The sequence below is a fragment of the Rhinopithecus roxellana genome, chromosome 4 (genome assembly GCF_007565055.1).
Source record: "Rhinopithecus roxellana isolate Shanxi Qingling chromosome 4, ASM756505v1, whole genome shotgun sequence".
NCBI lineage: Eukaryota > Metazoa > Chordata > Mammalia > Primates > Cercopithecidae > Rhinopithecus > Rhinopithecus roxellana.
The window spans coordinates 87674902-87689293 of NC_044552.1; the positions used below are offsets into that span (position 1 = coordinate 87674902).

The following is a 14392-nucleotide window of genomic DNA, read 5'->3' on the forward strand; positions in this document are numbered from 1 at the left end:
TTTAATTTTGTTTTTTGTAGTGAGGAATTGCATTTTATTTTCATTTTAATTTTTATTATGTAAATTTTTTGTATGGTTTCAGCATCACATCTCAAAAGAAGTAATTTTCAGAGAAATCTAATTTTATCTTGATTCCCTTTATTCTGTTTTCCCTATAAGTGACTTGTTTTAAAAAGTAGGTGGCTTAACTTTTTTTTAATATATGTGTAAGCATGTACTACTATTCTTGGAAAAACTATCCACACTGTTTGCTGACACCTTGATTTTCTTATTTAACAGTATGTTATATAGATCACTCTACAGCAACGTATTTACAGATCTTTGTCATCCTTTTTATTATATTGTACTCCATTGGATGGATATACTGTAGATATTTAATTTATCCCTACTGATGAATAGAGATCTTTTCCCCCAGTCTTTTGCTATTACATATAAGACTTTACTAAAACCTTGTGCATATTTTTTTTTTTTCGTATCTGTCTAGTATATTTGTGGGATAGATTCCTAGAATTGAAGTTGCTATTTCAGAGGTGAAATTCACATGTGATTTTGCTAGATACTGCCAAATTCCCTATCTATAAGTGTTAACATTAGCCATTCCCACTAGCAGTGTATGACTCTATTTCCCTATAATCTTGCAAAATATGTAGTCACACTTGAATTTTTGCTGATCTGAACATAGCACCTTCTTCACATATTTCCTGTATTTACACTGTAAGAATTTGAAGAACTTTTACATTTCCTTTTTTCCCCTGTCTTTCTGGGTTTTTTTTTTCCCCTCTGCAACCGCTCTATTTTGTCATAATTTGAGGAAATTTATTTTATTTATTTATCTATTGAGACTGAGTCTCTCACTGTTTCCCAGGTTGGAGTGCGGTGGTACAGTATTGGCTCACTGCAACTTCTGCCTCCTGGGTTCAAGCAATTCTCCTGCCTCAGCCTCCTGAGTAGGTGGGATTACAGGCGGACGCCACCAAACCAGCTAATGTTTATATTTTAGTAGAAGGGGGGGGTTTCACCGTGTTGGTCAGGCTGGTCTTGAACTCCTGACCTCAAATGATCTGCCCACCTTGGCCTCCCAAAGTGCTGGGATTACAGGCGTGAACCACTGTGCCCGGCCTGAGGAAATTATTGAATTTGATGTTTTTCTGTTAATACTATTAAGTTTTTCTTTATGAGGTTATATTTTTCTTTATGAGGTTATACTGAAAAACTCTTTAAGGTTTTTCCCACTGCAGGTTTTCCTATTTTTTATTTTAACATCTGGATTTCCTGAAGTGCTGCTTTTTAGGTGTTCTTTACATAGACAAGAAAAAAATAGAAAAAAAGGAGTGAACTGGGTAGATGAAAATAAGATGTGGGCAGGCATGGTGTCTTTTGCCTGTAATCCCAGCACCTTGGTAGGATGAAGCAGGATGATCGTTTGAAGCCAGGAGTTTGAGATCAGCCTGGGCAACAAAATGAGACTCTACCAGAAATAAAAAATAAAAAATAAAAGATGTTTTCTATCACTAACTTATATAGGGCATTGGTCTTAATGTACATATATAGAGCTTTCAGATTTCTTTTTTTTTTTTTTTTTTTTGAGATGGAGGCTTGCTCTGTCACCTAGGCCGGAGGGCAGTGGTACGATCTCAGCTCATTGCAACCTCTATTTCCCGGGTTCAAGGAATTCTCCTGCCTCTGTCTCCAGAGTGACTGGGATTACAGGTGTCACCACCACGCCTGGCTAATTTTTTATATTTTTAGTAGAGGCCATGTTGGTCAGACTGGTCTCGAACTCCTGACCTCATGATCCGCCCACGTCGGCCTCCTAAAGTTCTGGGATTACAGGCATGAACCACTGCACCTGGCCTGCTTTCAGATTTCTTATGATTTCTTGTAAAAGTATATGCTTTATTACATATTTTTAAAATGTAAATATTTATATTTTAAGGTAAAACCTACAGGACACATTGATTTATTTAGTGAACTCTAAAGATCGTTCTGATATGATAGTATCATCTGTTTTAAATATACATGGACCATCTCTTCTTTAAGTTAGAAATTTTATATTGTGCCTTTTCCCTCTTAAATTCATATTTCTTCTGTTCAATTTTCCCACAGAATCTTAATATGATATACTTTTATGTAATTGAAAATCTTTTTATTATCCTATCACACTTTAATAGAGATATTCTTCACTGAAGATAAACTTTACTGAAGCTTAACATTAAGTAAAACTCCTGCTACTAAAGTTTGTTTTTTTAAAAACTGAGTTATCATTATAATGATTAATGAACACTTGATCTAAAAAGTATTATAGATATTTATAGTTATTAAATTTATTATGCAAAATAGTATTGGAAATTTATCTTTTAACATGGATGAGGCTGATGGTTTCCCTTTTTATTCATTTAGTTCATCTATTCATGAATCCGTATTACCTGAATGAAACTTTCTGAATAATTTTACTCTTTCTTAAAAATGGACACGTAACAGTTGTACATATTTATGGAGGGAAATTTCTTTTTAAACTTTTTTGTTAGACACAAGTGCTGAGAAATCCTGGTTACATTCTAAATAGATAAATATGGAAATAGTTTTGCTATAGTATTATCGTACAATTCTTTTTTTATTTGAAACAGAATCTCACTCTCATCTCCCAGGCCGGAGTGCAGTGGGGCAATCTCGGCTCACTGCAGCCTCTTCCTCCTAGGCTTAAGTGATCCTCCCGCCTCAGCCTCCCAAGTAGCTGGGACTAGAGGCGCCTGCCACCACATCTAATTTTTGTATTTTTAGTAGTTTTAGTGGTTTTGCCATGTTGGCCAGGCTGGTCTCGAACTCCTGACCTCAAGTAATCCACCCACCTTGGCCTCCCAAAGGGCTGGAATTACAGGCATGAGCCATCGTGCCTAGCCACAGTTCTTTCCTTGTGAGTTAAATGCCAAAAATTACATAGTGACCAAACATTTAAAAATTAAAAATAATTTGTAATCCAGTCATTAGGTCCTGACCTTCCAGATTTTGGAGAAATACACTAAAAAAGCTTTACCAAGATTTGAATAGCTGGTATACTTGTTATTTTTAGGTTTCTTTTTTTGTTTTGTTTTGTTTTAACCAAATACTCTCAGAAATAATTGGAAAAACTGAAATCTTGTTAATTTCTGTATGCTTTTGCCAATACAGTACTTTTTTTTTTTTTTTTTGAGACGAAGTCTCCTGTGCCCCAGGTAGGAGTGCAGTGGCGGGATCTTGGCTCACTGTAACCTTCCACTTCCCAGGTTCAAGCAATTCTCCTGCCTCAGCCTCCTGAGTAGCTGGGACTATAGGCATGTGCCACCATGTCCAGCTAGTTTTTGTATTTTTAGTAGAGACAGGGTTTCACCATGTTGGGCAGGCTGGTCTCGAACTCCAGACCTCAGGTGATCCGCCCACCTTGGCCTCCCAAAGTGCTGGGATTACAGTTGTGAGCCACCACGCCCAGCCAGATTGAGGATTTAAAGTTGATTACTATGACTAAAGCTACCATGCTTGATAATCCTTCAGAAGGTCTTTATGTGTCTCAGGGATATATACATATATCTACCTGGATTTTGAATAGCTTACAGGTAATGTATAGGTCTGTCAAACTAAAGGAAGAAACTGAGGCAAAATTAATGTAGTTAATAAGTTAATATAGTAAAAATTAATAATTATAGTGAGTTCATTTGAGTCACATTTGAGGACTGCAACCTGGGAGCATAGATTTAAGTTGTCCCACATGTATGCTTCGATTAGCAGCAGTTACAGTGAGTTTTTTAATGAAAAAAAGAGAGACTATTCCTAAGTTGTTCACCAAGAATTTACATTAAAATAGCTAACAATAGATACTGATTGGCCATACTTTTTCTTTGTATCACAAATTCATGGAACATGAAGATAATGAATGAGGACCACAATGTGCAACTTGTGATAACTTTTTTCTTTGAGATGGAGTCTTTTGTCGCCCAGGCTGGAGAGCAGTGGCATGATGTCAGCTCACTGCAACCTCCGCCTCCTGGGTTTAAGCCATTCTCCTTCCTCAGCCTCCCAAGTAGCTGGGATTACAGGCATGCATCACCACGCCTGGCAAATCTTTATGTTTTTAGTAGAGACGGGATTTCGCCATGTTGGTCAGGCTGGTCTCAAACTCCTGACCTCAGGTGATCCACCAGCCTCGACCTCCCAAAGTACTGGGATTACAGGCGTGAGCCATTGTACCTGGCCAACATTTTACGTAATTTATCTGCTAGTCAGGAAACTACAGGCAAGAAAAAGCACATAACACCTTTAAATAGTTGCCTTTGGGCATGGGTCGGGGACTATGACTGAAATTCCTTACTACATCTCTCTGGGCCTCACAGAGCTCAGACTGCTCTGAGCTATTTTTCTTTCCTCAGGTCCATATGGATCATTGGTTTAAACTATTATAGACTGGTTTCTCCGTTTGAAAATGAGTGTGGAATTAGGAGAAATCCTTTATTTTAGTTCACAGGGTCTTCATATCTTTCCCCTTCTCTTTCACAGAATCTTCTCTTTGCCTTTGGGCCTCTGCAGTTTCACTGTGCTTCTTTTAAGGGATTTATATCTTTTGTTAGTTAAGAAAACATTTTAGTTATTATCTCTGTGGATTTTACCTTTCTACATTATTATTTCTAGACCTTCTAATAGACATAAAACCATCATAAAAAAAAAAAAAAAGAAGAATCCCGTAACCTGTATTTTATGTTTAAAAGCAAAAAAGGAAAAAAAGAAAAAGGCTAATGGAATGAAGAAGTATATCTCTGTACCATATTCTGAGTAATTTCCTTAGCTCTATCTTCCGATTTACTTTTATCTTTAGCTCTATCTAAGCTGCTAGGTAATCCATACATTGGATTTTTTTTTCTACTTTTTAAAAATTTCAGTGACATTTATCATTTATAGAACTGCTGTTGGTTCTCTTTCAAAGTTGTATTTTCTATAGTGTGTCTAATTTTTTACTGTTTCAATTCTTTTTTTTCAGAATTTAAGTGCTTTTAACATACATATGTCTCTAGCTTAATGGTTTTATTTAGGTTCTCTTATCTGATATTCTTCAGTACTAAACTTCCTCAGTATCAGTACTTTACTTAAATTATATGATGTGTGATAATTTTGGGTGGAAGATAACATTGATAAGTTTTTGCATATTTAGTATTCTCAATGAATTATTCATTGATGCAGAAAATACATATTGAGCACAGTGTTGGAGCAAAACAGATTTTTTTGTTCTTGTGGAACTTAAATTCTAGTAACTTGCTCTGCTTATTAGTTACTTAATGATTAATGTTATAAACAGGAGTTGTCCTGTTAAAGCTCTAGCCTGAAATCTATTGTCTGTTAGCTACAATGGTTTTTACATTTTTAAATGCTTGGAAGAAAGAATCAAATGAATTCTATTTCATGACATGTGAACATAATATAAAACTCAAATCTGTGTCCATAAGTAAAGTTTTCTTGGAAAACAGCCATGCTTACTTATAAATTGTTTGTGGCCACTTTTGTGGTGCAACAACAGATTTGAATATTTGGACAGAGTTGAGTAGATACAAAGACTATATGATCAAGAAAGCCTAAAATACTTTTAGCCCTTTGCAGAAAAAGTTTGCTGATCCCTGTATCAGTGTTTATTTTGTATAAATGTATTTCATAGATTGATATCCAGAGTCCCCCTTGAAGACTCGCAGTGAATGACTGAAACCCCAGAAAATACTGAATCATATATCCTAGGATGAAGCATTGGTGAAACCATTCCATAAACAAAGTGACTACCCACACTTTAATTGTGTTGCCAGAACACAGGCAGATATTTTTTGTTTTTGTTTTTGGGAGCGTGTGGGTTCTTAAACACTCTGGACAGTAATACCTGGCTTTAACTATGCCCCACAGCATTGCTACATAGTACCAGAGTTAAGCTGTCCTTTCATGTTTTATGCCCTGGTGCATTTTTATGCATTAGTATGTACTTCCCTTGCCTGAGTGTTATTCGTAATCTCTGAAAAACTTAATGGTGATACCATAGAAGAACTTTAGAGACAATCTTAGTATCTACTAGCAGAGGAGTGGCTAAATTAAAATATTTTTTGGAATGCAGTTGACTGTTAGTAACTGATACCACAGAAAGCAAAACCATAGATAAAGGGGGACTACTATGTAGTATTTTTGGATAAGTCGTATGTTATCCAGACACAATAGCAGACACTAGGCTTGCCAATAACTGTCTACTTTCTAGAATTGTCATGAGATTTATATGAGATGATGTAATTCACAGTATATGACACTAGCAGTTTTCTGGAAATAGCTACATTTTGTTATTATTTAATGCAGTGTTATTGAAGCTTTGTAAACTGATGTTTCTTTGCAAATAATGTTTATAGTTTCAGGTCTGACATCAGTAAGGTCCTTGTTTGTAATTGGTTTTCTAGTCATTTGATCTCTTTTTGAACAAATGGATTCATCTATTCACAGTAGTTCTCTTGATGCTGTGCTTGCATTACCTGGAAAACTGTCTTAGGCTGGGGTAGGGCAGTGGATTAAAGTTTTAGGCAATTCCAGACTGAACATATCATGATTTTGTAATCGGAGTACTCTAATCTGTGAGATAATCAGCCATAAATTTTTAAAAACTTATTTACACCTTATTTCCTCCCAGTAATTTGATGTAGATTACCAAATTAGGAGCACAAATAAAATGATGGAAAATCAAAACAGTTAGGAGGTGAGTAGATTTGCCAGGATTCTAAAATAATTTATATGTTGTATTTTAATTCAACAGTTGTCTCTAAATTTTCTGGGAACTGAAATTGTGTCCTGTAATTGTATAATTGTATGATAAAAGAATCTTTACAAATTTGTTTTGCTCCTTTTGCCCGTTACATACTGTGATCTCTCTAAAGTGATTGTTACTGATATGTTTATACTATTATTTGCATCTATTGAAGTATAAAGTATCAATTTCTGTCTGTATAGAAACTTAGATACTAAGGCAAAAGTTCTTACACAAAAGCACAAGTTGAAATGATAGCTGATTGCCATATTTGGCTGTAGTGTTCTCCAGATAACAGCAAGGCCTGATAAGCAGGGGAAATGCTTACTTTTTACTCTCTGGAGAAAGCTATCCTAAGATCCTCTACCTTAATTGTCTCAAATATCTTTGGAGAGATTTACATAAAAAGAAAGTAATACAATAAACCTCCATGTTCCTACAAGTTTGCATTGTCTTTAGGAAAAGAAAGTAGGCAGTTGAATCATTCTTAGATCCATGCCAGTGCTATCCACCATCATTCCCAATGGCTGTACGTTTTTACTGCTTTTAAATGGTTTTCAAATAGTTGTTGATAGATTATCACATTATAGCATTTATCGACTCATATTTCTGGATCTTTTTTTACAGTTAAATCGTCGATCTGAAATTGTTGCTAGTAGTTCTGGTGAATTCATCTTGAAGACATATGTAAGACGAAACAAGTCTGAAAGTTTTAAAACTTTGAAAGGCAACCCAATTGGACTTAACATGTTGAGCAACAATAAGAAATTGAGGTATAGGCACTTCACCACACATCCTATAGAAAAGATAAAGGAAGAGTTTGACACCAAAAACTTTGAGGCTAATAGGTCCAACCTGTACCTTTTCTTCTGAATTTGTCAATAGGGCCAAGAGGTAGCATGGTCCCAGTGTATGGATTCTTTGCTTTGAATCTTAGGAGTAGGATTGATTGCAGTGTCTCTTGTTTCTGAATAAAACATTGCCAGAAATACTTTGTTAGGGTGGGATCTCGTGATTTTGTTTTCATACATTTAGTAGAATCTCAGTCATAATATTTGAAGTAGCACAATAGAGTGGTGTGGTCATGTCTCCTTTAGGAAATACTAATCAGGATCGTCTCAATAGGGGACTTAAAAATTTCCTATTCCTCCTTTTTTCAGAAATAACCCACCTTTCCTACTGGTTACCGTAGTCAACCACGGTTACTGGTAGGATTGGGTATCAGTAGCAACTCAGAAATAGGGTTGAAAGTCACTTTTATTTCTGCTGTCTCAACTTACGCATAGACAAATGAAGTACATAAAAGCTCAGTAACTTTCAAGTCAGTGGGAAAATCAGTAATAGTATTTAGGACTCCTGATTTTTATTTTAGTGTTCTGCTTTATTTTTTAAATTTTCTCAACCTCTGCCTCCCCAGGTTCAAGTGATTCCCTGCCTTAGCCTCCTGAGTACCTGGGATTACAGGTGCCCACCACCATGCCCGGCTGATTTTTGTATTTTTTATTAGAGATGGGATTTCACCATGTTGGCCAGGCTGGTCTCAAACTCCTGACCTCAGGTGATCTGCTATTTTTTTAGTTTTCTTTAATTGGACTGGAAACATTTGAAAGACAAATTCAAGAAATGGAAAACTCCCAATAGACAATTGGGTTTATCCATAAATTTTTAAAATTATTATTGGTAAAGGTTTTTGTGTGTGTTTGTTCAGATTTTAAAAGATTTCTTTTATAAATGTGTATATAATTTTTCCGTGTTCAAATTATTTTGTGTTTCTTGAATCTGCAGTGAAAATGCGCAAAATACATCATTATGTTCTGGAACTGTAGTTCATGGTAGACGTTTTCATCATGCTCATGCACAGATACCAGTAGTAAAAACAGCAGCCCAAAGGTAAGAATTCTAATTGTCTTTGGTTAGTATATACATGGCATCCTCTTCAATAGGTTTTCACCTTTTTTAACCATTTTTTTCCTTTGTGAAACCTTACTGTTTTCACTGTCTGTGGAGAGATATATCTCTGAAATAATTCATGACATGAAATTATACTATTTTATATCTGTTTTTGAGTAATCACATTCTGTAAATAGAGAATTTTTCAATAAGACCTATTCTATTGCATTATAATCCAGAGAATCTAAGATGATATTTAAATTAAACTGATTTACAATATTGACCTTACAGTGTTTAACTATCTTCAGTTGGTAGTTTAGCTCTGAAGAGTAAAATTACAGTTAATACCATACTTACTTTCTTTATAAGGTTTATAAAAGTTCATAGCATCAAAACAAGTCACATTAGTTTTAAATGTTGGAGAAAATGTTATTTTGTAGTTTTAGTTAGATTTAGGAGTTCTCATTGATCTTGAAAGTACTGCTTGACTCGAAATAATGAAAGTAACATTTGGGGGACCATTTTTGGAATGTTTTACATGACCTTTCAGTTGACTGAAATTCTTAGGCTAAAAGAGTTAAATAAATAATCTGTTTATTGCATTATAAACAGTTCCTTATAACTAGTAACGTTTAAAAATTTGGCATATATTTTAGATGCTGTTCTTCATTTTTTAAAAATGTAAAATCTAGACTCATTTAGAAGACATGTCCTGAACCTTGCTATATTTTTCTGTTTACATAGATGTGCTATCAGATCTTTTACTTAAAAACGTTAAGTAACCTCACACTTCGTGATAAACCAACCTTTTTTTTGCCTTAAATATATTACTGTATCAAATAGTGTTCACATAAGATACTTGAAAAATTTAAAAGGACAAAGAAATTACTATGCATACCAAAAATTGGCTTGCTCTACTGCAAAGTACACAAACAAATCAAGCTCTCTGGCCTACTTGTGGCAAAAAAACATGAGAATAAACAGTAAAAGGAGAGTAATTAAGGGAGATAAAAAGAGTAGACATGTTCCTATGCACTGATGATACTAATAGAAACCATTGCTGATAAAGGTGTCTTAATATTCTGATAATGTAGTCTAAGTTTGAAATACTAATTTAAACCTTATAATCAACTTAGGTGATTCATTTATAACCAAAATTATTACATTATTTTTGCTTTTGAAGTTGTCTGTTAGTTTAGAATTACTAGTGACCTATTCTCCATGCCTCATTTCCTCATTGGCAATGTTAAAAAAAAACAGTTAACAGTCTGGAAATTGGGTTGTGATTTGTTTTACTCTAGGTCTCAACACCTACAACATTTTACATGTGTATTATTGCTCATTTACATAAAAGATTAGATTTATTTAATATGAACTTGTATATATTGGTAAAATGTTTAAAATATTGTTAAAATCAACAACCTGAGAGTTAATTTGTATTTAAGAAATAATCCTGATTGAAAAATTCTTAACGATTAGGGGCAGTAAAGAAAACTGTATACTCAAGTCAGCAGGACAGAAAACTATATAATCAAGTCAGCAGGACAGATACTACATACATTTGTCTTTTATTTATTCTGTATAAGAATAAACATTTCTTATTCCAACTGCAGTATGACTGTCACTAAAAAGATTTTGATGTTCAAAGACAAGTCATTGAGAGTTTTTCAGTTTTCTTCCTTCAAAAACATTGAATGATTTTATGCTGCATACCAGGCATAGATGAGGTACATTAAGATGATTATGATAAAATTCCTACCAGTAAAGCTCAAGTTTGATTGCAGTAGAGATTGATTAGGGTACAGAAAGACAAGTAAACAAATGATTACATGCATGGTTAGGGCTGCAGTAGAGGTATACAAAATATGTGTAGTAAAACTGCAGAGAAGGGAACAAGAATTTACAAAGGAAACATTAAAGGAGTTTTTGAGTGTACCAGGTAGAAGAGGACACTGCATGCGGGAGGAATCACATCTTCAAAGGCACAAAGAAAGGCTTTAACTAAGATTGTTGCTTCCAGGGATTTAGCACAATTGTTAGACTTCAGGTGAGGGTAAACACATTGGCTTTTACAGCTTCTCCTAAATGTTCTTATTTTCTGAAGTCTTATTTATTTTATTATTTTTTTTAATTATAGAGATAGGGTTTTGCTCTGTTGCCCAGGCTGGAGTGTGGTGGCACAGTCATAGCTCACTGCAGCCTCAAACTTCTGGTCTCAAGCAATCCTCCCACTTTAGCCGTCTGAGTAGCTAGGACTACAGGCATGCACCACCGCACCTGGCTAACTTTTAAAATAAATTTTTTGTAGAGATGTGGTCTCGCTGTGTTACTTAGGCTGGTCTCCAGCTGCAGGCAGTCCTCCTGCCTCAGCATCGTAAAGTGGTGGGTTTACAGTCCTAAGCTACTGCACCTGCCCCAAGTCTTATAATAGTTTGAAATGAAAACAAATGCTGTCAATCTGGTAATTCATACATAGTGTATTCTTGGGGTGAGTGGTATATCTTGTCTTTTAAGTATATCAGACCTACTAAAATCTGGGTAATTTGTAGTTCTTTAGTCATATATGGGAACGAGTGCTTTACACCTTTTTATCTAAACAGAATGAGTGAAGTTTGTTAAAATATCACATTAGATTAGTCTTTGGGACATAATTAAGGTTCCAGTCTATTTTCTTACTACTATTCCAACTGTTAATTAAATTCATATTTAAAAGATAGATTGTTTATACACTAATAATGGGAGAGAAGTATGGGAAAAAAACAAAATGCAGAAGTGTAAAAGTCTGTACATACCATCCCTGCCCCTAACTTCAATCATACTTGTTGAAACAGCACATTATATGGGTTTATGTTTTACTTACACTTACACTTTTTTTGACTTTGTATTAAGTATAGATAATATTCTTATAAGGTCCTTATAAGTCTTCTTATCATCTTTATCTTTAAAGTCTTCGCCCCTCAGGGGGAAATGGATAGCTATGAAAGCTTATATAATTCATACATAGGAATATGGGCTCCTGGAATAAGTAATATTTAATTATTAGTGAAAAGCACCGTTTTGAGAGGGTTTGTTTGTTTGTTTGTTTGAGATGGAGTCTCTCTCTACTGCCCATGCTGGAGTGTAGTGGTGTGATCTCCACTCACTGCAACCTCCACCTCCTGGGTTTAAGCAATTCTCTTGCCTCAGCCTCCTGAGTGGCTAAAATTACAGGTGTGTGCCACCATGCTAATTTTTTTTTTTTTTTTTTTTTTTTTTTTTTTGTATTTTTAGTAGAGATGCAGTGTCACTGTGTTGGTCAGGCTGGTCTCGAACTCTTAAATAATCCGCCCACCTTGGCCTCCCAAAGTGCTGGGATTACAGGCTTGAGCCACCACACCTGGCCCATTTTGAGAGAATTTTTGAAGTTATAAATGAGATCAATGATACCAGTATTTATCTGTTAGTCTTTTTTCCTTCCCTTTCTTTCTTTTCTTTTTTTTTTTTTAATGCCACAGTTACAGTACTAATTGAAGGTAATTTTTCTTTTCTATATTGTATGAAATAGTCCAACAAGAATGTAAGTTAACGTTTTTACAAAGTCCTACATTACTAATAATGACTTTTCCCCGTTTTTTATGTTTTATTTTAATATGTAAGCAACTCTAAGGCAGGTCTTGATAAAAACACATATCGAAGATACTTGTAAGAATTCCATGACTTGTTAATCAGGTATATTATAATGAATGCAATTTTTCTCAAGGATAAGAAAAATGAGCATTGGTGTATGTCTTTGTGTATATATATATATTTTTAATTTTTACTGTTTTCCTTTTCCTAACTCCCTTGGCTTATTGGGAAGCATTATACCTAACCCGTTTCTTCTACCTCTGTTCTTCTACCTATTTCCTTTCCTCTGTACAGGTGAGTATAAAAAACAACCGAGGCCGGGCGTGGTTGACTTATATCTGTAATCCTAACACTTTGGGAGGGCAAAATAGGAGGATAGCCTGAGACCAGGAGTTCGAGACCAGCCTGAGCAACATGGCAAAACCTTGTCTCTGTAAAAAATACAAACATTAGCCAGGCATAGTGGTGCACACCCGTAGTCCCAGCTGCTCAAGGTGGGAGAATCACCTGAGCCTAGGGAGATCAAGGCTACAGTGAACTGTGATTGTGCCACTGCACTCCAGCTTGGGTGATAGAGCCAGACCCTGTCATCTCAAAAACAAAAACAAGAAAGTACTAAACTGTTCTTATTTCTTGGGCACAGCAGTATAGACTTGGAAATGGCTACATTAGGTATTAATGCCTAACTTTTGGTTTTCATTTTACTTTTTCTGGAAATACAGCTGTATAAGAAATACATAGGATAGGATAGACTAGATTTAAACTTTTATGTTTATATTTTGCTTCGCTTCTTTAATAGGGATGTGATTATATTACCTCGTTTTTCTGTCATTTAACATTTATTTTATGCAAGTTATTCTTTTTTAAATAGCAAAGATAAAATTTCAGATATATTAATGTACATTTATAATGCTTTTCCTTTTGAAAATTTTTTAAAAGTTGTGTGTGTTTTTAATGTGTTCATGTAAAAACAAGTTACTATATACTTTTTTCTTCATTTGCTAGGATTAAATCGATATTGTAGTTGCATACTCCACATGATGGGAGTATAAGAATTGATAAAGGAATTTGGGGATTTTGTAATTTATGCTTTGCTGACAGTTCCAAATATTTCATTCCTTTTATTATAAGGAGAAATAGTATTAGATGTGAATCTCATTTTATTCTAAATTGAGGGATTATATAATTTCATTCTTGAGTAATTGATGTTAATAGCATTTTGGAGTTTTCATGAACTTTGGAGAAGGGTGCAACTTTTATACATTGGACTTGTGATGGGAAGCCATGATTTTAAATTATAGGCCTTTCCTTGTGTCCCAAATCATATACCGTATTTAATCTAAGACTTTCGTGCAAAAGTTTCAGTGTTAAAAAATTTTTTTCTTACTCCAAAGGAAATAATCATACCTGATATTAGGATCAGTCCGGAACCAATATAAATTTTATAACTTCTAGGAAATGCTGTTGTTTCTTGAAGACTATTTCTGTAACAACAGTAGTCTCCTCCTTATTTGTGGTTTTGATTTAACCATTCCCTTATTAGTACTGAGATTGTTTCTAAATTTGCTATGATGTCATTATTGAATTTTTCAGATATTGAGAATTATGTTCAGGTGAGGAAAGTACATACTATTCATAGAAGTGCAAAGGAGGTACCATGGGATTAAACATGAAAGGACAGGCTAACTCTGGTGCTATGTAGCAACACTCTCAGGCATATGATAAAACCAGGTGTAGTATACAGAGCAGAAAACCCACATGCTCACAAAAACATTTGCTCATCTTCTGGCAACGTAATCAGAAAATGTGGTTGACAGCCATTTTGTTTATGAAATGTTTCCACCAATGCTTCATTTTGGTATATTGGATTCGGTACTATCCTCCGTTTCAGGCACCCACTGAGGGTCTTGGAACAGATCCTTGGAGAATAGCAGGGAATATTGTGTTCTAACATATCTTGAAATATTTGATAGTTAAAGCCCTTTCAAGAATTTTTTATATTTTTGTGTATTCATCTTCCTGTTAAATATCTAAAAAGATTGTTTATTTTGTGTATTGACAGAAATCGAAAACCAATTTAGACATGACTCAAAACCTAGTGTATTTTTT

At 34.6% G+C, this 14392-nt stretch overlaps 1 protein-coding gene across 10 annotated transcripts in view; it reads left to right on the top strand.

Annotated features, from left to right (window-relative positions):
* Positions 1-14392, top strand: part of SENP6 (SUMO specific peptidase 6) — a 115789-nt gene that overhangs the window by 25552 nt on the left and 75845 nt on the right. For 5 of the 10 annotated variants that reach the window (XM_010372234.1, XM_010372233.2, XM_030928615.1 and 2 more), the window contains 2 exons: positions 7415-7560; positions 8573-8677. In XM_010372234.1, the coding sequence (XP_010370536.1) occupies positions 7415-7560; positions 8573-8677 (251 nt within the window). Of the gene's footprint in view, positions 1-7412; positions 7561-8572; positions 8678-14392 lie in introns of those variants that run through there. The other 5 variants (XM_030928618.1, XM_030928620.1, XM_030928621.1 and 2 more) reach the window with 3 other exon arrangements.